Source organism: Podarcis filfolensis (assembly GCF_964270895.1).
Source record: "Podarcis filfolensis genome assembly, chromosome: 5".
In the NCBI taxonomy this organism is placed as follows: Eukaryota; Metazoa; Chordata; class Lepidosauria; order Squamata; family Lacertidae; genus Podarcis; species Podarcis filfolensis.
The window spans coordinates 63,155,395-63,182,431 of record NC_139608.1 but is presented as its reverse complement, the minus strand read 5'-3'; the positions used below and the strand labels follow the sequence as shown (position 1 = coordinate 63,182,431).

Genomic DNA, 27,037 nt, shown 5'->3' with positions numbered 1-27,037 from the left:
GCAGAGGCGCAGGAAAGCTGCCCCACGATTGTATCTGGTTATCTCACGTCGGAATAAACTCTCCCACCACGCTGTTGCTACGCTCTAACAAGTGCCTGATCACACTTTCAGGGTGGGCAGGGGGGAGTCTGACTGAACTTAGTGCGACTTCACTTGTGCGCAAAACATAACTGGAATCGGGCTGCGCTTATTCCCTTTAGTTGCGTCCCCCTCGTCCCTCTTTTTAATTGCTGGAAGATGTTGAGACTGAGCGGACAAGAGATCAGCGAGAGTAATAATATTCTAACCCCCCCCCCCGCTTTTTCTCTTTTTGCTAGGGGAGTTTGCGCCGCGGGCACCGGACTGCTCTGTCTCTCGCGCGCGCGCCATTCACGGCTAAGAATTCCCGTCAATCCGAAGGCGCGCGTAAGGGCAGGCTGGAAGGGCGGCGGCTTCGCGGGACCTCGGCGCGCATGTGCGACGCGCACGCTCCTTCCGCCGGAGCCCTGGCAGCATGTGCGCAGCCAGGCCACGAAGGGTAAACTCCGCGCTCGCCAAAAGGGCCGCCCGACACCATTGGCTCCGCTTGCGCGCGCGCACGTGTGTGTTGGGGGGGCGGGAGAGAAGGCGAGTGTGGAAGCTTCGGGAGCGCGCGCGCGCGCGACGGGAGCCGAAGTCCCCTCAAAGCGGGGCAGAACTTGCCAGCCCTGCTCTTCCCCTGCGGGGCTCCGTGTGTTGGCGGCATGGCGGCGAGGCGGCGGCGAGGGCGGGCGGCGAAAGGCTGTGCCCCAGTTTGCGTCCAATCAGAGAGTGCATTGCGTGCACCGAGCAGGGCAGCAATGCGTAAACAACCAGCCCTGGGAAAGTCCTCCGCCCCCCTGCGCCGCTCCCTCCGCGCCGCTCCGCGCGAGGCTTCCTCCTCCTCCTCCCCCCCCCCGTCCTTCCTCCTCCTCCCTCCCCCGTGGAAGTCCTGTCAGCTGAACAGCAGCGCCGAGCGCGCCTCGCTTCCCCGCGCCGCCTCGCCTGCCTCCCGCCCGTAACTCCCGCGCCGCGTCCTCGGGGCGCTCCCGCTGCGCTGCTCGGGGGAAGGTAAGGGAAAGCGTCTTGCCCAGCCAGCCCGCTCGCCCCCGGCCGCCCTGCTGCTCCCTCGCCACCCCAGAGGAAAGTTAAGGCGGGGGAGGGCAGCGGGATGGCGTCGGGGGGGGGGAGGGAGGAGGAGGGCTCGTCTGTCATAACAAGTTGCTGAACGTGCTTCTGCCGGAATCGCGCCTTGCAGCAGCAGCAGCAGCACCCGAAGCCAAAGGCGGGCTGGGAAGCGAGGCTGCTCCTGCGAGGTTCGGGAAGGGGCCGGAGCGGAGAGTTAACTTTCTCTCCCGCGTCCCCGCCGCCTCCTATAATTAAGGAACCTGCGTCGAGTCAAGGGAAGCTGGGACTTCCCATCACTGGAAAGGGGCAGGAAGGTGTCCGGGCGATGGTGCCTGGGAGCTTCGCAATGGGGCACCGAGCGCAGCACCACCAGCACCGCATCCTCTTGGGTGTCTCTTGCATTTGGCTGCTGCGTCGCTTCTTCCCTGCCGGGCTTTTTTCTAGCATGTCGCTAGTTTTTGACGGAAGGCGCCTTGTCCGGAGGAGCGCCCGTTCCGCCGGCTCCTTACTCCCGAGGTGGCTCGGCCGGCTTCCGCTTCTGGAGCTTGCTCGGATCATTCTTATATAAGATGTCACAGGAGGAGGAGATGGAGGAGCGACGCGCGTCCTGGATGTGGCGAAGGGAGAGCTGGGCGCTCGCTCGGTGTTGACGGCGCCGATGGGCCACGACGCCGCGGACGCGCACACACAAACACACACACACACACACACACACCTGTCTGATCTCAAAAGTGAAACTGACATGCTGATATTACACCTGATCTCGCGGGTGCAGTAAAGGGGAGCGTTAAAGGCACTCAGGACTGAGGCATCCCCCCTTCAGGCTCCTGGTACCCATCTCCCTGGGCGCATAGTTGTTCTCCCCGCCCCCGCACTTACGTCATGAAGGAAATAGGGAATAAATATTTGAGGAATTGGGGGCGTGGGTGAAGGGGAAGAGAATCCGGCGCCGTTTCGAATCCGGCCGATTGAGAAGGACCTTCGGTGTAAAGTGGTTTGTGGATTACAACCCACGTGTGTTTTTGCTTGTTAGTATGGCCCGGATATGGTGACTGAATGGATGAATCATCAGTTCCACAGAATAGTGACTCACCTCGCTCTGTGTGTGTGTTGAGAGAGAGAGTAAGATGGACTCACTTACACACACACATTGTAAAAAGATACTAATTGTCCAAAAGCTGTTTTTATTTTATGGTTTTCGCCATTTAATTGTCACAACAACCCTGTGAGGTAGGTCAGGCCAAGAGATGGTGACTGGCCCAAGGTCACCTAGTGAATTTTATGGCTCAGTGAGGATTTGAACCCTGCTCTCCCAGGTCCTAGTCCAACACTCTAACCATTATCGCATAACCACCTATGCCATTCTTAACACATTTTGCCTGGGATTGGAGCCTGCTTTCATGCACACCTGTTTAGAATGGGTGTGTTAAATTGTTGTCCTAAATGTGCTTTGATGGAGAGCCTCTTTAGGGTCAGGATGTTCCAGGTCATTTGAAATTAATAGCTTTGAACCTTTCCCAGCAATCTTCTGTTGCTTTTCCTGCCATAGATAAGGGGAAACTCCTGTGGACTATTTAATGCTTTGATTTCCTTATTGAATCAGTAAGGTTGAAAGCTTCAAAAGAAATGCATGACCATGTTGCAAGACATGGTGTAGTAAAGTAGCAATAAGACACCTGATGCAGCCACCTTGCTGAAGCTTGGCAGGTCTAAGTCTTGCCAGTACCTGGGTGGAAGACTACCTGAGAGCGCTGTGTTTCGTGATGGAAGGAAAGTGAGATGTAAATTAAATACATAAGCAAGCACCCCTGTAGAATCAAAGTAAATTGACTCCACTCCATAAATGTACAGTCTGCAGTTAGTGCCCTACTACTGTGGTTTGGGATTTATTTATTGGTAATTGATTAAAAAAATTGTATGCCACTGAACTGTTGAAACTCCTAAGCAGCTTACATAACATGTAAGAGATACTATTTATAAAGGTCAAAAGTTTAAAACAACTCCAAATGTGAATAGAACCAGTAGTTTAAATACCTATTAAAATACATGTCACATCTGATTAGGCTTGCCTAAACAAAAAGCTTTTTAGCAGGTGCTGATAACAATCCGACAAAGTGCCTGTCCAGTATCAATGTGCATAGGATGGGCCACATGGCCCCAGTAGGACTGTAACTCTGCAAAATAATACTACTGTACTACTACTACTGTTTTTGTAGGCATGTACTTTGCCCAGTTCCTTTGCTTCTGGTGGTTCTCTGGTGGTTTCTGATGAGCTGACTAAGGGCTCATCCAGATTTCCCTTTCTGCTGTGCTTTCCAGGCACAGGCCTGTGCCTTTCAGATCAGTGTCTGAGCGGATTTTGTTTTGTTTTTATGCCCTCGCACCTTTCCCCAGGAAACCCCGCTGTTTACTGCTGAATCAGAACACACAGCAAACGGGTTTTCTGCAGATTGTTGTTTGTTTCCATTCAGTCTTAACAGCGGGTTTTCCTGGTGGAAGCAGGTGGACTTACAAAGTGTAGACCTGCACCTGGAAAGCATAGCACAAAAGAAAGTCTGGATGAGCTGTAGCAGCAGAGGGCCAGGAGTAGGGGATGAAGGCCTCTCCAGAACAGGCACCAGCAATGCGTCCTGCTAGGGCCCTGGCAGATGTGTCCAAGGATGTTGAGTGCTGATGCTAGCCCTGGCTGTGAGAAGAGTTGGGAAGAGGGAGAGAGAGAGAGAGCCCAGAGCTGCAGAATAGACAGACTGGAGATGGGCAGAGTCTGTTGCTAGCTCTGCTATAGCCAAGAGTAGGGAAGTGGAAGCTGGGAGAAAGAATGCAGTGTCCCTTCTGGAAGTGGCAAAAGAGAAGGGAGGACTAGGCCAAGAGCATGTTCTGCAGATGCAATTTAGAGGCCTAGATGGGCGCTATACAGAAATGGGTTGAGTCTAGCCACTACCAAAGTTTGGTGTACCAAACAATATTCTCCAGATCTAATTGCTCAAGGGGGTTACCACCTTTAAGGAAAGACAAGCCATTGAGTTAAAAGGGTCTTTTGAGCCAAGAGCTGTTTAGGATGGAGAGCATCCTGTGACGTTGCCCTGTGGCTGTCCACAAAAGCCAAGTGCAAGCATCATCAGTGTCAGTGCTGCATGGCTCAGAATCAGGCAGAGAGCAAGCATGGCAATAGTAGGACTCTGGTGGCTAATTAACCAACTTGAAGGCTTTCAGGCTACTGCAAATACAGACAAGTCTGCACAGTTCTGTGTGCCTAACATAGAGTGGCTATTTGCTGCAACAGGTCTGCATGGTGGACTTGCACAGTTGTATGATATAGGATGTTGCAGAAGCTATGTCTGTGAAAGCAAACAAGTGTACCATGGCAGCCACAAATGCTGGATCAGAACAGCCATCTAAATTCTGTCAAATCAGTTGCCCCATTAAAGTTAAAACAGCATTGCCTAATGCCATATATTACTTGGAAAAAAGAAATAGTCATGCAATAATGCCTATCGGTTTCATTTAGACTGGACTATTATTGATGAGTCGATTCCAGAAAATGAGAGGCAAATAATTTTGTAGATATTTCCCCTTTCATAAAGCATGACTGCTGATTGTATAGCTACATCGTGATAGCTTTTTGTCATTTAACGCAAAGACACAGAAGACCAAAGAACTGGTCCAAATACTGCCTTGTGTCACAAACAACCAATGAAGCTGGGTTCGAAAGTACACACAGGAGGCTGGAGGAGTCAGTTGGAGTTAGGTACAACCAGTCAGGATGTACCAGTTGAGATGTTCTACGAATATCCAGCTGCACAAATATGAGATGGGAGATACTTGGCTTGCCGGCAGTACATGTGAAAAGGATCTAGGGGGTCTTAGTAACATTAGTCAGCAACAAAAAACAGTAATGCTGTTCTAGGCTGCAGCAACAGAAGTCTGGTGTCCTGATCAAGGGAAGTAACAGTAACATTTTATTCTGCCTTGGTCAGACCACACCTGAAGTACTGTGTCCAGTTCTGGGCACCATGATTGAAGAAGGATATTGACAAGCTGGCAGAGGAGGCCAACCAAGATGATTGAGGGTCTGGGAAACAAGTCTTATGGGGAACATAAGGGAGTTTGGTATGATCAGCCTGGTAAAGAGGAGGCTGAGAGGAGATATGATAGCGCTCTTCAGATATCTAAAGGTTTGTCTTATGGATGGAGGAAGCTTGTTTTCTCCAGGGTAGGAGGGCAGGAGCCAAATCAATGGCTTCAAATTACAAGAAAGGAGATTCTGACTAAACATCAGGAAGAACATTCTGACAGTAAGAACTGTCTGACAGTGGAACAGACTCCCTCAGAAGGTGGTGGACTCTCCTTCCAGCAGAATGGATGGCCATCTGTCATATGATTTAGCTGAGATTGCTGCATTGTAGAGGGTTGGACTGGATGACCTTTGGGGTCCCCTCCAAGTCTACAGTTCTACGGTTCGATGTAACGCAGGAGTTTTGTTGATTATCCCCTGACATCACTATCTTTGACCTTATTTCTGATGCACTTCAAAGGAATCAGTACTTCTTTTTGGCAGCATCTAATTTCTGGAGCGTCCTGCCCTTTGATATTAGGAAAGCAGCTTGGATGTATTGCTTCCAGCACCTCCTAAACACTTTTTTGTTTAGACAAGCTTACCCAGACTAGTGATTTTACTTGTTTTCTGACAAATATTAGAACAACTTTTTTTTACCCTTTTCTCAGCATGCTAATGAATATATTATTTCATATTAACCGCTTAGATGTTTGCGACGATTGAGCAGAATATAAATCCTGCAAAGTAAAAATAAGTGTTAAAATATTCAAAGTGTCTGTAGAGTGGGACTAAAAGTAGCAAGATTTTCTGTAACTGTAAAGTTGTCATACATTTGTTTTGACTGAGAATGGAAGGACTGCAGCTTTTCTGTTTCAACGGAAATGGATGAAAACCCAACCATAACAGCCCTGTTTCTGGAAAAAGCCCCCATGACTAGTCCTGATAGGACAGCAAGGTTGAGAAGGAATGGGGCAGTGAACAAGGCAAATTCCATAGATCTGCTGTGCATTGGACTCTGTCTGAAATTGTGCTTGGCTATCGAGACCCTTACTGTAGGTTTGGCTTGAAAATCCAGTCCACTTCAATCTGAAGGTTCTCAGATCCACTGGCAGAATTGAATTAGGCACCCATTCTAGTGGTAGCAACATCCTGGTAATGTGTCACAGGATAGGCATTTTGCTGTTCCATTTTTCCTAGGGAAAGAGGAACGCCGCTTTATTAAAGAGTGTACAGTTGTGGCGAAATTTTCAAACTTTATGCGGTTGCCAATTCTCATCTCATATTGTTCATCTTGTATTGTTCTCTCAATATGAAAACTGCCCATAGCGACACTGGTTGTGTGGGAGTCTGGTGGATCTGAAAGATGCACACCGTCCTTTGTCAGTTCAAAGTGACCCAGTTGCCTATTTATTCCTTTAACCATTGTCTTTATTTGGCTTATTATATCTGACCCTAGCTGTGATTTTGTTCTCATTAGTGGCAACCCTGCAAGTTCATGTAGTTAAAGCAGAACCCAGTGGCTAGCAAGAAGAGGTTGCAAAGCAGGTCAGAACTGCCATGTTTGAAGTGGCAAAGTTGTCTGCAGTTCCACGAAAGCAGAGAGGCCTCCCTGACTGCAGTAACGATAAACTTTGCTTCCTTTTCGTATATCATTAATATGGCTATTGTACAACTGTGGGCAGCTATACCGACCTGACATCTTATACTACCGTATTTACTCAAGTCTAATGCACCATCGAATCTAATGCGCACCTAAGTTTTCAAAACCTTAAAACCAAAAAAGGTATTTGCTGGTGGATGTAAATGTGCCATTGAATCTAATGCACACCTTAATTTTCACAACGTAATTTTGCCAAAAAAAAAGATGAGCATTAGATTTGAGTAAATACAGTATGTCAGTTTCCAGTGCTGTGCAACATGCTCTGGTGTTGCACTAGCAGAGCAGGCGCTATGCCTTTAGAATCGTAGAATTGTGGAGTTGGAAGGGACCACAAGGGTCATCTAGTCCAACCCCCTGAAATGCAGGGATCTTTTTGCCCAGCATGGGGCTCAAACCTATGACCCTGAGATTAATAGTCTCTTACTCTACCGGCTGAGCTATTCCGCAGGCTCTAATGTTACGTTAGAGGGTTGCAACAGAGGTGAAGGGCAGATGGGCAGGGTCAGGCTGCTAGTGATACTTGCTAGTATCAACACTTCCAAACAATCATTTTAGTGAGGCTCTGTCTGGAGTAGTAGAAATCCATAGGTTATTCTTCCATCGTCTGATCCTGCAGCTTTGATCCTGCACAGGTGTATAGCAGGATGAGGGTGAATGAGCATGTCAATATAGCCCTGCTGTTCAGGGACATTACAAGGAAACCTCACACATTGGTGTGGTCAGTGCCAACTGTGCTGGGTACTAGTGGCCTCTGTATATCACGATGGAAGGTTGTTGTGTATGTAGCATAGGTGTAGCCAGGATTTTTGTTGGGGGGGGGCAGAACCTCAGTTAGCTGTGCATTTTTATTGATTTCTATTGATTGGAGGGGGCTGCCCTTCCCTGCCCCCCTTGGCTACTACATCCATGGCAGGCAGCAACAGGAGGTGAGATGGTTTGCTAGCAGTCGCTTTATGGTGAAGAAAATTCTCATCCACACTGTTAAGCACCAGGAAGCAGCAATGGAGGCAAGGTGTGCTGAAGCTGATGCCAACAGCCCTTGTTTGCACAACTATGATCATCCAGTCAAAAACCATGTAGCTGTAACCCGCATGATTCTGGCTGCAGCCTAACCTTCCTATCCTACGCCTCCCAGGGCTAAAAGATATGAGCAAGAATCTCGCCTGGTTGCCATGGAACGATGCTGGGTGATTTCACCCAACGAAGGACCTTGTCAGCCACCACTGGTTACATGACACAGGAATAGTGGAGATGTGATATATAAGGTCATGGACATCCAACTGGCTAATATAGGCTGCACTGTGGGCAGAAAATCAAGACAGTCTTGAAAGTAATCTCTAATCACAGGATGTTGTGTTGGAAAAATCAAAGTATTAAACAAGGAAACTTTGCTCAGCACAAGAAGATCAAACAAGTGCTGAATGACATGAGACTTTTCTGCCTTTCCAGACAGCACAGTATTTTGGATTCTGACCTGAACATAGCTGTCTTTAATGCTCTCACAGTTTTGTATATGTTGAGATAAGATTACATCTAACACAAACCTTCCTGGGCCAGAAGAACCCTACGTTACTCTGTTCCATTCTTATTTTGCAATGAAAAAGGGATGAGAAGAGGCAAGGTCATACTTATTGCAGATAATTTGGTTCTCCTTAATGTTCCCAGAAAGATGAGGTAATCTATACACGAACTCTCTAATTCCTCCCAAAGGTCATATCTGAATTCCATGTTGATTTTTATACCTAATAATAAAATCTTGTGACTGGTGAAGGTCAGAAGGAATTATTTAGAAACAGGTGAATTCCACAGACTGGGTTTAATGGAAGTAATAATAAGGCAGCATAGTATTGGCACAGACTGGCGGGTTTTTTGTGGTGTGTGTGTGTAAAACACAGGGGTAGAGGCAAGAAGCTGTTGTGGGTGTTTAACAAGACTCAACATGAGCAGTAGTTATCTGAACTTGGGGAAACTGCAGAGTTGTCTGTCCTCTTTATGATTTTACCGAATTAGTAGTAGTTTTTCCAAAGAATCCTGTGCTTCATGAGTAGAGGGAAAGGGCTAAATGGAATACATGTGCAGAGATGGAATCTTCACATTTAGGCATCGTATACTAACTACAAGTAGTCCATCTTGGCAGGGAGGTGTAGATTTGTAATCATTACTCATAAGCAGCAATGAATACTGTTGTTTTCTCTCATCATCTCTGTAGAAGAAAAGATGGCATGCAGATGACATACATTATATTTTGAAGCAGGCCTTTCACCTAATTATGCTTTAGGAAAGGTAAATGGGTAGGAAGGGCATTTCAGTAAGGACAGAGAAGAAGAAGCATCCTCAATTTTTACTCCAGGTATGGAAAAGGGCTTTCTAGGGCCAATTGTAATCCAAGATCAATGGTACATGAACTTTGAGACATTTGCATATGAACAAAAATACAAGATCTTGTGAACTGCTCCCAGCCAGATTCAACTTTTATATCAACTTCCTATTAAAAAATAAATAAATGTTAGTGTGGTATATTAGTTTTGAAACTGTTAACTGCCACTGGTTTGAAACTAGGATCAGCTCATCTAAAATTGGCAATAGTTTGCAGCAGTGACTGAACGAATAAGCTGCATATGTATTTGTTTCAGTCCGCCATAACAGACTGCATTTTAACCATCCAAATTCGCTTGCCCATCTGTGGAAAAGTAGCTTGAATAAATTAGTGCAGGTGGATGTGTTTAGTTGTTGTTTTTTATTGGTGACAAAGCTGTATTTGCTGTTTGAGGACTTCTCTTTCCCTTTTTCCTTCTCCCTGTAGCTTTAACAGACAGACAGACAGACAGACAGACAGACAGACAGACAGACAGACAGACAGATCACACTGCAGCCTGGAAAGACAAAGCTGCTGAGTCGCTTCATTCACCCATATATTTAAGTGAAAATACCTTTGAATTGTCTAATGAACTAGAACAGGAGTTATAATCCTGCTCTTGTCAGACACAAGACAGAATTTTAACTGGAATGTTTTGAACTAACTTCTCAGTTGTGAATACAGGTAGAAGAGGAAAGGGGAGTTTGCAGTAAGAGTAAATAATATGAAACAACAGGTTTCGATAAGATTCTGTAGTTCTTTAGCAGAATTTAAGCTGAGATGCAGTCTGGCAATATGTCTAGGGTGGTACAATGTGGATTTTGTCACAACATATTTTAATCTGGTTCTGAGTGGAATACCTTAACTGCAAATTCTTTTTAGTTCTATGTTTCAATCATTGTTGTATAAGATACCATGTGCTAATTTTTTCATGTGTTCCTAATTCTACTGTAATATATGAAGCACCCTTATACTTGGTCCATTGTTGCAAATTCATATCCTGTACAGGTGTTGTATACAATTTCTTTCTTGATGGTGGAGATGATGGGCATTTGGGACAGAAGTGAAGTTAAATGTAATGTACACAAACAGTTAATGAATTTTCATGCACTATTTTGGGCACAGTTTCACTAGAAAGAACCCTGGGTCAATGCTGTGAAACCTCCTGACCATTCACGTAGTGCGGTGTGGAAGAAGAAAATAATAGGAGTGATAATAATGGTTTAAGCCAGTGGTGTTTTTCGAGAAAAACGTGCCAGAATTGAGTTCTGACTGAAAAAAAGCCCTGGTTTAAGCCATCTCCAGGTGTTTTGGAACCCCTGGGCATGTCTAGGGGCACTTCCAGACAATTGTTATTTGCAGGTGGGATTCAGTGGCATATTGGCAACAACAAATTTGCTTCCAAAAAACCTTTGGGCTTTTTGCAATAAGGACTGGACTTACAAAGCTTGGTCAACTTTAAGATCCATTTCATCTCTTCTAAGGCCCAGTCTAAGGCCCATTTGTAAGCATGCTGTCTATTGTGACATGTTTTTTGTTCATGTTCCTGTGAGGGAATTTTTTTGCCCAAGTGCATCTCCATCTACCACCGAAAGAAACCACATCCTTTCATCTGAGTTTTAAAAACAGGCATTTCCCTGCTTTTCTATAACCGCCTGGTTCTCACTTGTCTCCTCCATGGCCAAGAAACCCTTTCCACCAATCTGAATCATGGCCCTCTCAACCACCTGGCCCTTACAATCTGGCGCAACAACTTTGAAAGGCTGTGCAACGAGTTGTATGGTGAGTTAGCTAGGGGGGAAATGGGTTACTCTTTTTTCTCTGTGGAAAGCAGCTCCAATGCTGAAACAGCACTATGCTCTATCCCTGGTGGGAAAATGAAAGTTAGCATTGCTAGACAACACTCTTGCCACTTGGAGACCAGTTTTGCCTAGACTCCAGGGACTGTTAGCACACCGGCATTAATGAGCTTTAACATGAAATGGGAATGTTCCAAATTGAGAAAGTATATGTGCAGAGCGCAGTTTCTCCTATGCAACTTCACAAGACACACAAAAATGAAGCATGTCAAAAGCCAATCAAAAATTACCTACATAACAATGTTTGTTCTGAAGTATTAATTTTATTTATTCTTGCATCACTATCACTCTGGTTGTCTGAAAAGCATATACTGCCCACATGCACACCCAAGCCCCTACCATCTGGAAGAAACCTCACTCAGTCCTTTGGCCTTGTTTTGGGAGCAAAAAGGAAGGACATTTCACCTCTTTTTGAGTACTTGCTCCCTTCAGAAGCTTGTTTTCATGGCTTATCCCTGATTCAGGCAGGAGGGGCACTGGGAAGGATCTGAAAACACATACACACAAAAACACCCCTCTTTATTAGTAATCACTTTTTCAACCTTCCAACACCTTTCATTGTTTCTGTGCTTTCTCTTCCTCTCCCCCACCCCCTGTTGACCGGAATCCTGAGGACTGGTTTTAGAAAACACTAAAGGTGCGAACATCAGAGCACAAACCAAAGAAGAATGAATGCACAACCATTAGCAAGGGAGGCTGGTCCATTCAAGGAAGCGGACCCTGCCCCACCAAACGCAGTCTTCTCTCAGCCAGCCCCACCTGTCTACCTCCTTCCCTACAGCCAGACTAGAGCAGGGGTCAGCAACCTTTTTCAGCTGTGGGCCAGTCCACCGTCCCTCAGACCATGTGGTGGGCCGGACTATATTTGGCGGGGGGGGGGATGAGAGACTTCCCTTGCCCCACAAATAACCCAGAGATGCATTTTAAATAAAAGGACACATTCTACATGTAAAAACATATTGATTCCCGGACCATCTGTGGGACAGATTGAGAAGGCGATTGGGCCGGATCCGCCCCCTGGGCCTTAGGTTGCCTACCCATGGACTAGAGGATGGCACTGGCTATCGGCTTCTTCCTCAGTCTCAAGTGTTGCCTTTCTAAAATGCAGCAGGGAGGAGGAAGACGAAGCTAACATTAGCTGGCTCTGCCCATAATTGTCTCTGGCCTCCTTACCTTTACCCTACCCAGTAGGCACCAGTCACCACTTACCTCAATGAACTTCCTTTGAAACTGTAAGACTTGGAGCCAGTGTGGTGTAGTGGTTAAGAGCGGTAGATTCGTAATCTGGGGAACCGGGTTCGCGTCTCCGCTCCTCCACATGCAGCTGCTGGGTGACCTTGGGCCAGTCACACTTCTTTGAAGTCTCTCAGCCCCACTCACTTCACAGAGTGTTTGTTGTGGGGGAGGAAGGGAAAGGAGAATGTTAGCCGCTTTGAGACTCCTTCGGGTAGTGATAAAGCGGGATATCAAATCCAAACTCTTCTTCTTCTTGGACCATACAGGTAGGCATTGGGGAAGGAAGAGGCAGCGGTCAGCTGCTGCTTTTTGTTAGTACCCTAGTTATATTGTTTTGTGGTGCGTTATAGTTTATTTTACTGTTCTGATAACCCAGAGATGCATTTTAAATAAAAGCACCCAGGCAGTGGAAGATAGGAGTGCCTGGCATGTTCTGGTCCATGGGGTCACGAAGAGTCGGACACGACTAAACGACTAAACAACAACAACACATAGTTTATTTTGGCCGCAGTCCGAAACACACTTACAGTATTGGATAATAAGGCCCACTGAATACTGTGAGACATACCTCTGCATCAACATGTATAGGATTATGCTATCCAAGAAAGCCATTCAAACCGCTGTAGACTCTATGGCTTTCTTTACCAATCACGCCAGCTTCTCCCCTACCCCTTCTCCTGTTTTTAAAGAATCTCAGAATTGGAAGGGACCCCCAAGAGTCATTTTCTCCAACCCCCTACAATATAGGAATCACAACTAAATCACCCAGGACAAACGGCCATCCATCTTTCAAAGTCTGCTTAACCTCCAGCATGCTAAGCAGCTCTGAAGAACTCAAAAGCCTGCTTGCTTATTTTACGACACTGGTTGGCATTACTGTAGATTTTGGAACATACGAACTAATGTGGCTGCCTGTGCTTTTTCTCGACAACCAATCGAGTTTTATTGAGAGTAAGGGATTAATGATAAAGAGCTTGAGTGCGTGTACCTAACAAATCAGCTGGCTTTTGCATGATGCGCCTGTTGAATGCTGACAGTGCAGAATCTCATTTAACGTTATAAGCTGGAGAAGAGATTCTGGAGGCAATAGTGCTCAATTTGTGATCACTACAAATTATGGACAAATTTGTATAACTAGCTAGGTAATGACAACCTCCGCAAATCTGTACAAAAGGCTTCGCTCCTGTGAACCTGGAAAAGGAAAACAAGCAGTGATACGTTGGTTACTGTTTTGTTCTTGTGGCGTAAAATTGGGGTGGCAGCACTTAGAACAGTAAAATAAATAATTGGATATGCTTAACCTCGGAGATGCAGATGACACAACCTTGATGGCAGAAAGTGAGGAGGAATTAAAGAACCTTTTAATGAGGGTGAAAGAGGAGAGCGCAAAATATGGTTTGAAGCTCAACATCAAAAAAACGAAGATCGTGGCCCCTGGTCCCATCACCTCCTGGCAAATAGAAGGGGAAGAAATGGAGGCAGTGAGAGGTTTTACTTTCTTGGGCTCCATGATCACTGCATATGGTGACAGCAGCCACAAAATTAAAAGACGCCTGCTCCTTGGGAGAAAAGCAATGACAAACCTAGATAGCATCTTAAAAAGCAGAGACATCACCTTGCCGACAAAGGTCCATGTAGTTAAAGCTATGGTTTTCCCAGTAGTGATGTATGGAAGTGAGAGCTGGACCATAAAGAAGGCTGAGCGCCGAAGAATTGATGCTTTTGAATTATGATGCTGGAGGAGACTCTTGAGAGTCCCATGGACTGCAAGAAGATCAAACATTTCCATTCTTAAGGAAATCAGCCTTGAGTGCTCCCTGGAAGGACAGATCATGAAGCTGAGGCTCCAATACTCTGGCCACCTCATGAGAAGAGAAGACTCCCTGGAAAAGACCCTGATGCTGGGAAAGATGGAGGGCACAAGGAGAAGGAGACGACAGAGGACGAGATGGTTGGATAGTGTTCTCGAAGCTACTAGTATGAGTTTGACCAAACTGCGGGAGGCAGTGGAAGACAGAAGTGCCTGGCGTGCTCTGGTCCATGGGGTCACGAAGAGTCGGACACGACTAAATGACTAAACAACAACAAAATAGCTCTTTAGATGCAGGTATTAAAAAAATACACAAAATAATCAAGAGATTCCTTTATATGCTGTCTTAGGGGAATAGGGCAGGCCCTATGTTCCCTTTATTTATTAAATTTATATCCTGCCCTTTCCTCACAAAGCAGCCCAGGGCAGCAAACACACGTGTGATAGAGCAATACGTTTAAAAAGTGAACAAACCTACTTAAAATGTTTTAAAACAATCAACAAGCATCTAAAAGCAAACACAATAAAACTTTAATTTAAAAATAGATTTAGCCAGAGTGGCTTTGAAAGGGGCTTTTTACCATTTTTCCTAGACTTAAGGAGGCTTGCTATCACACAGTCTGAGTACTCTTTGTCTGAAAGCACTATATTGTTGGCTTTTCACAATCCGGAGGCATTTATATGTGACAATTAACTCAAATGAACTAATTTTAAGCATACAGTAGATGGGTGAAAATGTGCTAATTTTACTGCTATTCCTTGAGTGTTTAATTAAGTCTGCAACTCTAGAGTCACATTTCAAGGAGTAATTCTCATTTCACACAGTGCCTTACTTCTGAGTAAACATGCACAGGATTGTCCTGCGAGTTAGCATATGACACTAAGGTGCCAATTTATTCTAGCTTTTGCTACAATTAGAATTGCATACCAATTCTAATTTATTTTTAAATTAGGGTTGTTGTTTTTTTAAAAAAATGTTTAATAGCTACTTATAAAAAGTACTTACATGGAAGGAAATGTATTTTTGAAGATGGCATTTCTTGCAACATAGGAGTGCATCAAAATAAAAACGAAGTTTTGCTTCACAACCATTGTTCTGAAATAATTTATCAAATATCTTCTAGGACTGACATCTGAATAGTCAACTACAACCCACAGAGGGGGTTTTTCCAATCAATTAACATTGCATTATTTGCCAAATGAATAATAAAAAAATCGCATGATTAACTGAAAGCTTCTCCATGTACATAAAAACTTTTTCCATGTACATAAAAAAGAAGTCAGAAAGGGTTTCTTCGGTTAATTTGCAATCCTAGACATAAACTTGCTTGTCTATACAAATTCCCTTCATGCCATGACAAGTTGCCATGAAATTCAGTCAAAATCCAGTGTCCTGCCCTTTAACTAGTATAAACATTTGCAGTAGATAGCATGTTTGAAAGATATTTTTTTTAAGGCAATGGTTTAGATTTACTTTTGTCCCTTTAATGGGATCAAACGGATCAAGAACATTTAATGGTAGGCATATATGGAGTTAGAAATTAGAACTGACAATGAAAGTTTGGGATCAAGATAAGTATAGCATAGATAGAGCAATAAATCCCAATAACTTATGTGAAAGTTAGTAATCAAACCAGTTTTGTGGTCTGCTCTGCAAAGCAAATACAGAACAACTATTAGAGCTAATCTCTAATGTAATTTATACTGTAGGACCAGTGTACCAGACATTTAGCAATAACCAGGGTAGTGTGTATGTATTTGTTTATGCTACATGTTTAGGTCATGATCAAAGTTATACGTACACACCCTAATCCTAAATGCATCCACTGGTCCACTGATTTCAAGGGAAAGCAAATTTCTGCTTCAGCCGGCACCATAATCCTCTTGTACCTTAGGGAAAGCCAGGCTAAATAAATTGCATCTGAGTTGTATGGGACAAATATTTCATTATTTGAGACGTAATTTTTAAGTGTTATTCTATTACTTCTATAAATCTTTGTCTGATAGTTCTATATTATATACTTTCTCTTTAAAGTATAGCTCTTTCAAGCCTGTATGAGATTTTAAAAAGACCTGTATTATGGTCGAAAAGTATCGGGGTGATAAAACAACTGAAGTGTACAATAGGTTTAGTCTTTTCATGTTCCTTGTTCTATGCTTGCAGTTAAGGGACATGTGCCTTACGAAAAAAGCTGGAAATGGTCTGCAGGTGAAGCTACTTTTCTGGTTTTATAACTAACATAATACACCATAGCTGATCTTGGGGTTTTCCTCCACCATCAATTGAGAGTCACAGTGTTGACAGTTTTTGCAACTTTCCTGTTGCTGCTTCTGTTTTGTTTTTGGTTTTTTTGTTTTTTTGTTTATTGTTTCATGGTGCTGGTTTTATATTATTGTTTTTATGTTTTGTGTGAACTGTAGAAAGGTGGCTAATTAATTGTCAAGTTGCCTGACTAAAATGGAGTTGTGTTTTTTTTATTTTTTTAAAAAAGTAATGGAGGCTTATTGGCAGCAACGCAGCTGGAGATGCAATTCTTCCATTACCCTTAGATGACAAATTTCCTGAAAAGGGAAGTTTTTGATGCAGTCATACAGCTGGCTAATTTTGGTAGAGACAACACATCTGCATGATTTCAGCCAGACACATTGTTACTGCTGTCTGTCTGTCTGTCTGTTTGTTTGTTGTGGCTTTACTCTGACAAACAATTTTACACAATCAAAAACCACACTGAAAACAATTGTATTTTTTCTTTAAATATATTGAGGTTTAGAACATAGCATCAGGTATGTTTACATATCAGCTACATTTATGTTCTGTCCCCAAATTATACCATAATGAGCACAGTATCCTGTCACTGTGTGTAACAAATGTGTACTTAGTACCTAAATAGTAATTCACAGCCAAGGGACAAGCAGATCTCCAGTAATTAGCCTGCTTAAATATCACTGCTGAATCAAACATGTAGTAGTTCCTTGTGTAAATTCCCATTATTTAAACAGAGAATGTATTAGAGTATGTTGTGCAGTTATTACATGGGCCAAAGTGTCTCCATGCATATTCTCCTTAAAAAATAAGTGGACCAATCAATCTCTGCCTTAGTTGGGCTTGCAGTCTACAAACAGATGTAATGAAGGCAGTAGAGGAAAGGAAGGTGAATGCAGGTAGAAGTAATTGGGGGAGGTAAAGGAATTTAGGGATTATACTTCAGCATTATATATATGCAGCTATTTAAAATAAACTTGAATGATCAAGAAAAGATTGAATTCAGTACTTCAGGCTATTTTGATTTTAAAAATGTATGGATATCCCAAAAGAGTTCCTTGTTTGGGAAGCTTTTATTTTAGGTTGGCAAGTTAAAAACTGAACAGGGCAACAACAGTAGCGATCTGGTATGGATTATTTAATTATACAAAGACACAACTCCGCTGTAATATTTTGAAATGTTTTATGGCTTGCATTTCATCCAAGATTTAACGAAGGAAAATAGGTGTGTTTGTTTCAAGCTTGTGACGAAATGCTTCACTTTTTAACAGCAAGCGGAGCAGCCATTTCTACAGAATTTTAAAAACATTCATATTTTATTGCCACAAAAAGCCCATTCATTCTCTCTTGGGAGTGAGGAGGGAAGTTGCTGTCCTCCCAGTATTCACCTTCTTGAATAATTTGGCAGGGAAAGGGATGCTTCTCCACTGCAAGGGATGCCCTTCAGAAGGTGCTTTTCCTGGAGGGAAAAGCCAGTGAAGTGTGATTTGTTACAGTGTGGAGACGGCAACTTCCAGTTTGTGCTACTTGGACTCTTGTTCAGACAGGTGCAGTTGAAGAGTATACCAATGTGATCTGGAATGAAAGGGGACTCTTTCTCTAATGGGGGGGCGGGGCGGCGGGCGACAAAACTAGCTAGGCTCTGCCCCACATATCTGATAGCAGCAGCGCCTACCAAGCCACTAGCATCCTCGCTCCATTCTACAGGTGCTCACGGGAGTGTTTTTCTGTCAACAGTTGCTGGATGCGGTTAAGGGGAAAGTAATACCTTGTGCCTTTTTCTAAAGGCAGAGCAAAGGAGAGATGCTCTCTGCAAACCTGATCTCTGACCTAAACACACGCCTGCCTCATACCAATCAAATGAAGACTGGCAGGGATGCCAACTTGAGTAAAATATGGGGGGGGGGCAGTTAAGCCCTATTCTGCACACACCCCGCGTTTGAATGGCAATGCCCATCAACTTTGGGGGTACAGCGCCCACAAATAATTTAAGGGGGTCGAAGGAACCCGGCCCCTAGGAGTTGGCTTCTATGAAGACCGGTGTTGAGCAGTCTTGCTGACAATGCAAGTGTTGTGTTTTTGCCTCCGGGCTTCTGAGCCCGGCTGTCTGCGCCCTAGCCAGATCCCTGCAACCGCGCACGCGCTGCGCTTCAAGCGGTTCTTGGTCAGCGCGGAAGGAAAAGCACTCTGCACATGCTCAGGCGCGCTCCGTTTCTGCCTCAGGGCTGAAAGGAGGCGCTGAGGAGGAGGCCAGGTGAGCCCTGGTTGAAAGGACGTCGTGCGCGCGCAGCGACGGCGTGGCCCAGGCGACGGAGGAAGGCTCGCTTTGGGGCTGTCCCGTCGGCCTCAGTCAGACGCAGGCCGGGCGCCTGCTCTTTCCCTTTCTCTTTCGCCGGCAGGCGGGCAGGCGAGCGGGCCGGGGGTAGCGCCAGGTATGGGAAACTGAAGAGGAGAGGCGCGCAGGGCGGAGCGGGGAGCGCCTGCGGGGCGTCGGGTGCCTTAAAAGAGAGGGGGAGTCCGAGGGGCAGCCCTGAGACCGGGACCAAGCTGTAAGACCATAAATTGCGGGGGTGGGGGGGGGGGGAGAGAGAGTAAATAGCTTAAAAAAAAACTAAGGAAGAAACAAACTCTCCTGCTAACCCCTTCCCTCAGCTTCTCAGAGGAGAGAGAAGCCTGCTGCCAGCTTCGAGGTTCCTCTTGTACCCCTGAGTTCTTATCTCAAGCTCTTAGGCGCTCCCTACCTCCTGCTTTTCCTTACTAACTTCAAGGAGCATGCAAATGTTGCAGGCATTTCTTCCTTCCTCTGGCCAGTTCAAACATCTTTTGTGTTTGCGTTGTGGCTGCGGGATCATCTCTGTTGTCAGGCTTCCATTTCCTGGGTTTTATTTTCGTTTTTTGTGTGTGCTACAGGGCTCAAAGATGTCTAACTCCAAAAAGAAGCAGAGGTTAGGAATCGTGACCCCCTGAGGACCCTTGGATTTTGATCAAATGCCTGGAGAAGTCAAGCTGCGCAGGGCAGCTCACCGGCTCCTGTGATCCTGCCACCTTCGCCTTCCAGATTCACGGATCGGGTCCAAACCATTTTATTGCCGCAGCCTGTGCCACGAATGGCTACCCAGAGGAAGCACTTTGTGAAAGATTTCAATCCCCATATCACCTGTTGTATCTGTAAAGGATATCTTATCAAACCAACGACAGTAACCGAGTGCCTCCATACTTGTAAGTAGGATTATGTGAGGCATCTATCTTTGGAACAAAATGGTATTTGCTCCAATTATTTATTTTATCTTATTTACTACATTTATGCCCTGCCTTTCCCCCAAGGAGCTCAAGGCAACCAGCATGGTTCTCCATTTTATCCTCACACAACAACTCTGCGAGGTAGACTGTGAGATAGTGACTGGGCTAAGGTCACTCAGTGTTTCATGGCTGAGTGGGGTTTTGAACCTGGATATCACTGATCCTAGTCCCACACTCCAGCCACTACACAACATAATTTTAAAACCAAGACATAAAAGTTTATGCATCATTATACTATTGCATAATATACACCATTATAGTATCTAGAGCATACACTTCAAATATTCAAACAGTATTACTTACAGAATATATCACAGTTATTCCTTAATACCAGAAATTTCAAAGAGTTGAAGGAAGTTTAAATAGTTGAGCTATGCCTGTAACAAAAGTGTCACAGTATACCAGGGTACTGTGTTCTTTTTGGAGGTTGACATAGTTTGGATTCTATATTTTTTCTTAGATCTACCTGTGCCTTCAACTTAAAAGAAGCAAAAATAAATAAATGGTGTTTTAAAGAACTTTGTTCAGTAGTTATATTTTGACAAGCCATGAAACTGCTGAAATTTTTGCTAAAGACAAAAATGTCATGAAGTGGGACTGACAGGCCAATCCTGTACAAGGTTTAAATTCCCTTGATGGGTAGTTTTAATAAAATGGTCCTAATGGTCCTACAAATTGATAGGTAGCACCCATAAACTTTTCATTCTTGCATTTATGAATGAGGCCTCCACTCAGAAAGAATTAAGTAGTGTCTTTATTTACATTCTAGGTCATCTTCATGTGTAAGCATATTTTGCCACATGTATACCAGTGTTTGTCACAGTAAAAAAAAAAGTGTAAATAAAGTGTTCTGCAGGTGCATCATTCACTTCTACTGTTAAAGCTAAACAGTTCTAATCCTATAGAATGCCTGGATGGAAAACTGTTTGGGAATCATATGTTAGCCTCTCTGAGCTCCTTGGAGAAAGAGTGATGGATAAGTGTAATAAATATTAAAGGGGTTTGTGTATATATATAAATGTACATGCACCACATTCATATGTCATGCTGAATCAGTGGTGGATAATCTGTAGTCCACATGTTGGATTCAGAGTCCTATCAGCCCTGCCCAGAACGGCTAATGGTCAGGAATGAAGGGAGAATTAACATGTAGACTGACACAGGTTCCACATACCTAGTTTAGCATCACATGCAGAACTAACATGAGCAAGCCTCATGTTCTCCCATCCAGTATGGGTGGGAGAATGACCAAACACATTTATTTTCAGTTTCCCCCTGATCTCTGTCTATTGTTGTATGCAAACCAAGACTTGTGATTATAGCTGACTGATCAGTTAAAAGGGAAAAAAGGCTTTGGAAGCCATGCTTTGAAGTGGGCTTGTTGGAAATTTGTTTGTTATAACTCACAATATCTAGTTCACAGGTGACTATAAACTAAGATTAGAAGAAACTGAAAGTAAACATTAGCAGAGTTCTACTCCCAGGTACATGGGAGAAGTCCAGGGCTTATTTCAGCTTGTGAACATCACACTAAACCATGGTTTAGCATGATGTCCAAATTGGACCATGGTGGACATGTACCTGGAAGTTAAAGCCAATGGCAACTTCCCTGTACATGTCTACTGCAAGTATTTGGAGACTTATTTCTCCCCTTTACACCTGGTGGTATCCACTGAAGGGACACAGAAGTTCAGATACTGTGGGGGGTTTTCCTTAATGTTGCTGTTGGCTGCCTTGATGGAAGAAAAAATGCTGAATTAAAATATTTAAATAAATAATGCAGGCACACGTGCAACATAAATCTGTCTCTTCCCCAAATCCAGAAGCTTTGCTTTGTCTTTTCCCTAAATTGGTATGATAAATCTTGATTGTTACTTTAAATCAGTGGTGGGTAACCTGTGGCCCTCCAGATGTTGGGACTGTGGCCAATGGCCTGCGATGGTGAGAGCTGTAGTTCAACAACATCTGGGGAGTCTCAGTTCCCTGTCCTGGCTTTAAATTTTTAAGTTATTTTGAAAAGAATCACTTCAGTTTACATTAAAAGAGAGCTCTGCAGCCTATCTGAATCTCCTTGCATGCTCTGTGCACATGGAGCTCCTAGCTTCTGCTCTGATTTGAATTTTGAGAGCAGCTTGGCACATGCAAATCAGTTTAGAGAAGTCAGCAGATCTTACCAGGTGTGCTGGAAAGAAAATCCCAACACTATATGAAGAAGGCAGGAAGGAACTTGGGATAGGTGTGGGCATGTTCTTTTAAATGATAGCATTCAGAAATCATCCAATTTACATTTTTGTCTAATACCTATTTCTTACTTGATTTTGTAGTTTGTAAGAGTTGTATTGTGCAGCACTTTGAAGAAAGCAATGACTGTCCCAGATGTGGCAATCAAGTTCATGAGACCAATCCATTAGAAATGTTACGGTAAGAGGATATTAAATACAAATTATTTCAGTGGAGAGAGTTTGTCTTAAATTGCCTTTTTGCCATGATTTGCTACCTACAGAAATATAGAAAGCTGCCATACTGAGTCTGACCATTGGTCCATACAACTCATTATTGCATCTATGCTGAGTGGCAGTAATGCTCCAAGCTTTCAGATGGACCAGGATGCAATCCCATGATAATAGTGTTTGTAATCATGTCTTTTTACCTTACCTGCCTGCCCGCTCCTCTGCTCCTTGCAGTGCAGAATAATTGTCTTTTTTGCAGTGCAGTGCAATGACATATCAGTTCAGTTTCTTTCTTAAAAAAACAACAACTAACTGGTGCACACAAATGGCCTTTTAAACAAAAAAAATCGCAAGAACCTTAAATGTCCTTGAGATTAGGGATAGGGTAGGAGAGCATACAGAAAACTAACATGTAGGGGGATCAGACTACGTAATCATGGGCTTGGAAGAAAATGAGGTGCCTGTTTGTAATGGGGAAGCAAGTAGGGAAATATCCTTGGGAAAATAATGCCAGGAGATCATGGCTGTTTCTGCTTCTTTGCTCCCTTTTTCTTTTGCTGAATCTGCAGGGTTTTTCACCTTCTTTCTTCCCCAACTGAGCTCTGCAAACCAGAATCTTTGCATTGTTAAGGAGGCAAAAATGTGATGAGCAATTTATCTTACTTTTCAAATATGACTATTAGGGGATACTTCTATACTGGGAGAAGAGGTTAAGATGTAAAAAGAAAAAGAAAAAACCTCCCCAAACCAAGTGGTCATACTGGAAGGTGGATATATAATGTGTTTTGTTGGTTTCAATGGTTGAGTTGCAACACAGTTTAGCTGCAACAGGATCCATGTCCTAGATTTTACAGATTGTTAAAGAGATGCACAGAACTATCTTCTGTTGCTAAAGAACAGGAAGCCCAGATTTCCAGAACTATTCTTATGCTAAGTTGCAAGGTAGCATTACTGTATGTAGAGTAGTAAGAAACTGTGGAAAAAGACATATATGCTGGATCACACCAACAGCCTTCTCCCTTGGTCAGTACTGCTGCTACCTCCACTTCTTCTCTGGCAGGAGAAAGTGATTGACTTGGGTCATGAATAGCTACCTACAGGGAGCCTCTTCTGAATGATTTCAATTCCCTTATAATCTGTTGCACAAGTTTCTTCTGAAGCCACTGTATCTGAGATGCTTTCACCTCAGGCACTCAGTTGCAGGGAATTATTTTTATTTCTTTCCAGTTGCATGAGGTGGTGGCGACAGCAGAGAAGGAAGCAGGTGAGGCAGAACTAATGGCTTGAACCAGCATTGAAATTGTTCTGTGCTCATCTGTTAGTACAGTTGCAAAACTGTGCTCACAGACAGTATAGGTGAAATATCTGCTGTGTGTCCTCATTTTGTTATATTTCATGACTACCTTCACTTTTAATGTTTATTAGAAATCCCATTTCAGCACAAGTACATCAAAACTGTAATAAAATATATATAATATTAGTAACTGAGCATGAATACTATCCAGTTCATAACAATCAATGGCAGTTAATGCAACTTGTCTCTCTGTGGTTTGGCTTAGGACAAAACTGGTCTATTGGCTCTGTACTGGTAATTGGACAGGAGAGTCAGTAGATTTTTATGGATTATCTTTTTCTAGAAGAGTTTTGCAATCTGATCTGTTTGAGGGGAAAGTCTGTCCATTAGATCAATTAGCTGCTCACAGGGACCAATCCTGAAGTTTCTCATATGACCCTGCATCCCTTTAATTCCCAACTTACGCAGGGGTTACATTCCGGCACCCCATGCACACAAGTGAAAATCACATAAGTGGGGAGCACCTTCTAAACACCCTTTAAATTCCCTTTCTGCCACTCTCTCTCCAACTCAGATCAAAAGTACTGCTTCTGGCTGGGGGCTGGAGGATGTGGGGAAACTGGCGACGGCTGCTGTGCTACCACATACATCAGCTGTTAGGCGGGGAGGCTGAACAGCCTAAACCTAAATTACAGGACTGTGACCATGTTATTTTTAGGGGAAGTTTGCAGACAAATTTTAAAGGGGCAAATAAAGTCCCTTTAGCATTATGGGACAATGGGCCAAACTACACATTTTACTGTTGTGTGTAGTTTTTGCTTTGCACAAATTACTGTCATAGCGGCTTCTCTCTCTTGAGGACATAGAGGATTTTTATACTTTTCTTCTCTGGAGATCTTTCTTCTGAAAACTGTAATATCTAGATGCCTCCCCCCGATATACACACACATACCAGAGAAAAGATTTTGATACATTTAGTGGACAAAGAAAAAAATGGTACTCTATTCCCCCTACATTCTTTTCTATTTGTCTGTCAATATTTTTTGGCTCCATACATTCTCAATACAATTGCAACTAGTGGTAGAACTTCCAGCAGAGGTTGATTAGAAGGAGGCAAGGCCAGGCATTCTGTGGCTAGTCTCTGTAGGAAGGTACTTTGGGATCACAGACAGTGTTTAAATATCTTGGTATAGTTGTTTGGGAAATTTGTGGCTTAAATAATTGCTGCCAAACACAGTGTTCTGAAGGTTTTCTTCCTCGTTTCCTTTCAAGTTCTACAATGCATGCTCATAAAATTTGTTATCAGCTAGCTAAAAAAAAAAAGATAACTTTTTTAAAGACGTCAAAAGACTTGTTTTCTTTCTGTTTATCTCTCTTCAGGCTGGATAACACATTAGAGGAAATTATATTTAAGTTGGTCCCAGGGCTTCGAGAACGTAAGTTTCCCCCTCTTCATTTGGTTGCTTGCTTTCTTTTCTTTGCAATCCTGTTGATAGTCCAGCATAACTGAACTGAAATATCATGCTCCTTTTTTTGTTGTGAACTAGAGGAACTATACCGTGAGACTGAATTCTGGAAGAAAAACAAACCTCAAGAAAATGGAGATGGTAATTACATCCTTGATTTTTTAAAAGTAACATTTTGATAAGATCCAGTGTATTTTAATTTCAGACGTCAAAAGCTGCATGAGAGTCAGTGCTCGCAAAACTATACCTGTATGTTCAGCTGTTGCTTTTTCCCTTGGAGTTAACTCTTGCAGCTATTAGTTGCATGGCTTATTTATACACATCATACGGTAAAATGCTTAGCTTCTACAGTTGGTTGTCTACATAGCTGTGCATATAGAGAATATATGTTATGCTGTTTCTAATGTTTTTTATCCAGTTATACCTCCTAGGAGCATTCTTGTGCATCTGAAATGTTTCACATGGGCATACATAAGGAAAGGATTTTGGCTTTTTTTTTTTTGTCAAAATCTGTAATCTGCTATTTGAAAAAAGAGAAATAGAATTGGGTGTTATTGTCATCAGCATACTGATGGCACCTCCCTCCCAAACCCAAAAAACCTCCCAAAGCAGTCTTGTGAAGATATTGAACAGCAGAATAGATAAAATAGACCTATTCGTGACTGCATGTGCAGCTGCCACAACACAAAGAAGGAACACTCAGCACCACTGCACTGACTTATGCCTCACTGGTTTCAGTACAACTTACTGCTTAGTAAGCATGCTGTGGATTTCATTCTTAGTCCGTTTGTTTGAAGGTTGTGGAATACGTGTAAATGGTATGTTTTATTTCATTTTATTTATGCAGAAGAAAATCCAAAATCTGAAGATCCCAAAGATGATGAAGATGGAGATGAAAATCAAGATGATAAAGACTATCACAGGAGTGACCCACAGATTGCTATTTGTCTGGATTGTTTACGTAACAATGGGCAGTCCGGAGATAATGTAGTAAAAGTGAGTTTTGATAATATTTTTGTTTCTTAAATAACTTGAGCAGTATATGAACCCTTTTTATCTTCACGCTGTAAACAGCGTAGGTTTGTTGACAGTTGAAGATTCTAATTTCCTGCAACTATATCGTTGTGTGCAACCTCTATTTCATGAGCAGTGAGAGGTGCCAAGGGTGCCTGCATTTACCCAGGGTTCACTTTCCTTGGGATGAAGGTCAGTAGAGACTGTGCTGTCTTTAGCATACCTAGTGGTTTTTTTTAAAATAATATTTATTAAAGATTTTTTAAAATTATAAAAAAGAAAAAACAGAAAAAAGACAAAACAGAAAAATAGAAAGAAAAAATACATCCATCATTCTCAAATTTCTAACTTTCATTACCTTCTTTATTTGACCTCCTCCTCCTCCCCTTTCTTGTATCCTGGTTAATAATTATCACAGCAAATCCTTTCCATAGTTCATAATATTTTGTCCTTACATTATCTTAATCTATTTTCATCTTGTCTTATAGCAAACCTTAAAACTTAAAACTTAAATCTTATTTTTACCAACTTCTCATAACCATATCATTAACCTAATTCTTTAAACATTTTTACTAGAACCAAGTAGTTCCATTTCAACATTTTTCTAACATTCATCAATTATTTTAAAACAGTCCTAATGATAAAAGAAAGAAAAGTAAAACAATCCAATCTTCATCCAGCGTCCCTTCCTCCTGGTCCCGGATTTTATCAGTCCTTTTTGTCCCATTAATCTAGCGCATTAACCTGGTATCCTTATGTCCGAGGCCCTCAAGTCTCTTCCATGTCCCTTCCGCGGCTCTTCTTCATATTTTCCTTTCACTCGTGGGAACTCCAGCTTAGTAATATTTTTGACCCTTACCAGCAGATCAGCCCCATTTCCATAGTCCAGACTAAACTCCATGTGATATTTAAACACCTGTTTCAAATTCCCTCCAAAATTAAAAGCCCCCCCAGCTCCAAACATCTGACGGCCCATTAGCATACCTAGTTTTATTTATTTCCTGTAATTAACACCCAAACAGATCTTGCTTCCCCAAGGGACGCCCAAAGCCAGGGAAGCTCCAAGTCACCACTCTGAGTCCAGCACAGAGCAAATATGCTTCTGTGTCTCCAGCTTCCAGCATCAGCATCACATACACAGCCCTCC

At 43.2% G+C, this 27,037-nt stretch overlaps 1 protein-coding gene and 1 long non-coding RNA gene across 16 annotated transcripts in view; one reads left to right on the top strand and one right to left on the bottom strand.

The window, feature by feature from the left end:
• The first annotated feature begins 489 nt into the window (after positions 1 to 489).
• Positions 490 to 27,037, top strand: part of PCGF5 (polycomb group ring finger 5) — a 42,097-nt gene continuing 15,549 nt past the window's right edge. For 4 of the 15 annotated variants that reach the window (XR_014548152.1, XR_014548153.1, XR_014548154.1 and 1 more), the window contains exons 1-6: positions 770 to 1,068; positions 19,277 to 19,585; positions 21,991 to 22,087; positions 24,791 to 24,846; positions 24,958 to 25,017; positions 25,724 to 25,872. Coding sequence is in view for 6 of the 15 variants with exons in the window: in XM_083614246.1 (XP_083470372.1) it covers positions 19,474 to 19,585; positions 21,991 to 22,087; positions 24,791 to 24,846; positions 24,958 to 25,017; positions 25,724 to 25,872 (474 nt within the window). In the remaining 9 variants the exon portion in view is untranslated. Of the gene's footprint in view, positions 518 to 588; positions 1,069 to 18,501; positions 18,916 to 19,276; positions 19,586 to 21,990; positions 22,088 to 24,790; positions 24,847 to 24,957; positions 25,018 to 25,723; positions 25,873 to 27,037 lie in introns of those variants that run through there. The other 11 variants (XR_014548156.1, XR_014548157.1, XM_083614250.1 and 8 more) reach the window with 8 other exon arrangements.
• LOC310762793 lies at positions 11,301 to 12,645 on the bottom strand. Its single transcript, XR_014548180.1, has 2 exons — positions 12,267 to 12,645; positions 11,301 to 11,544 (listed from the first exon to the last, which is right to left on the bottom strand). It is a non-coding gene; the product is annotated as an uncharacterized lncRNA (long non-coding RNA).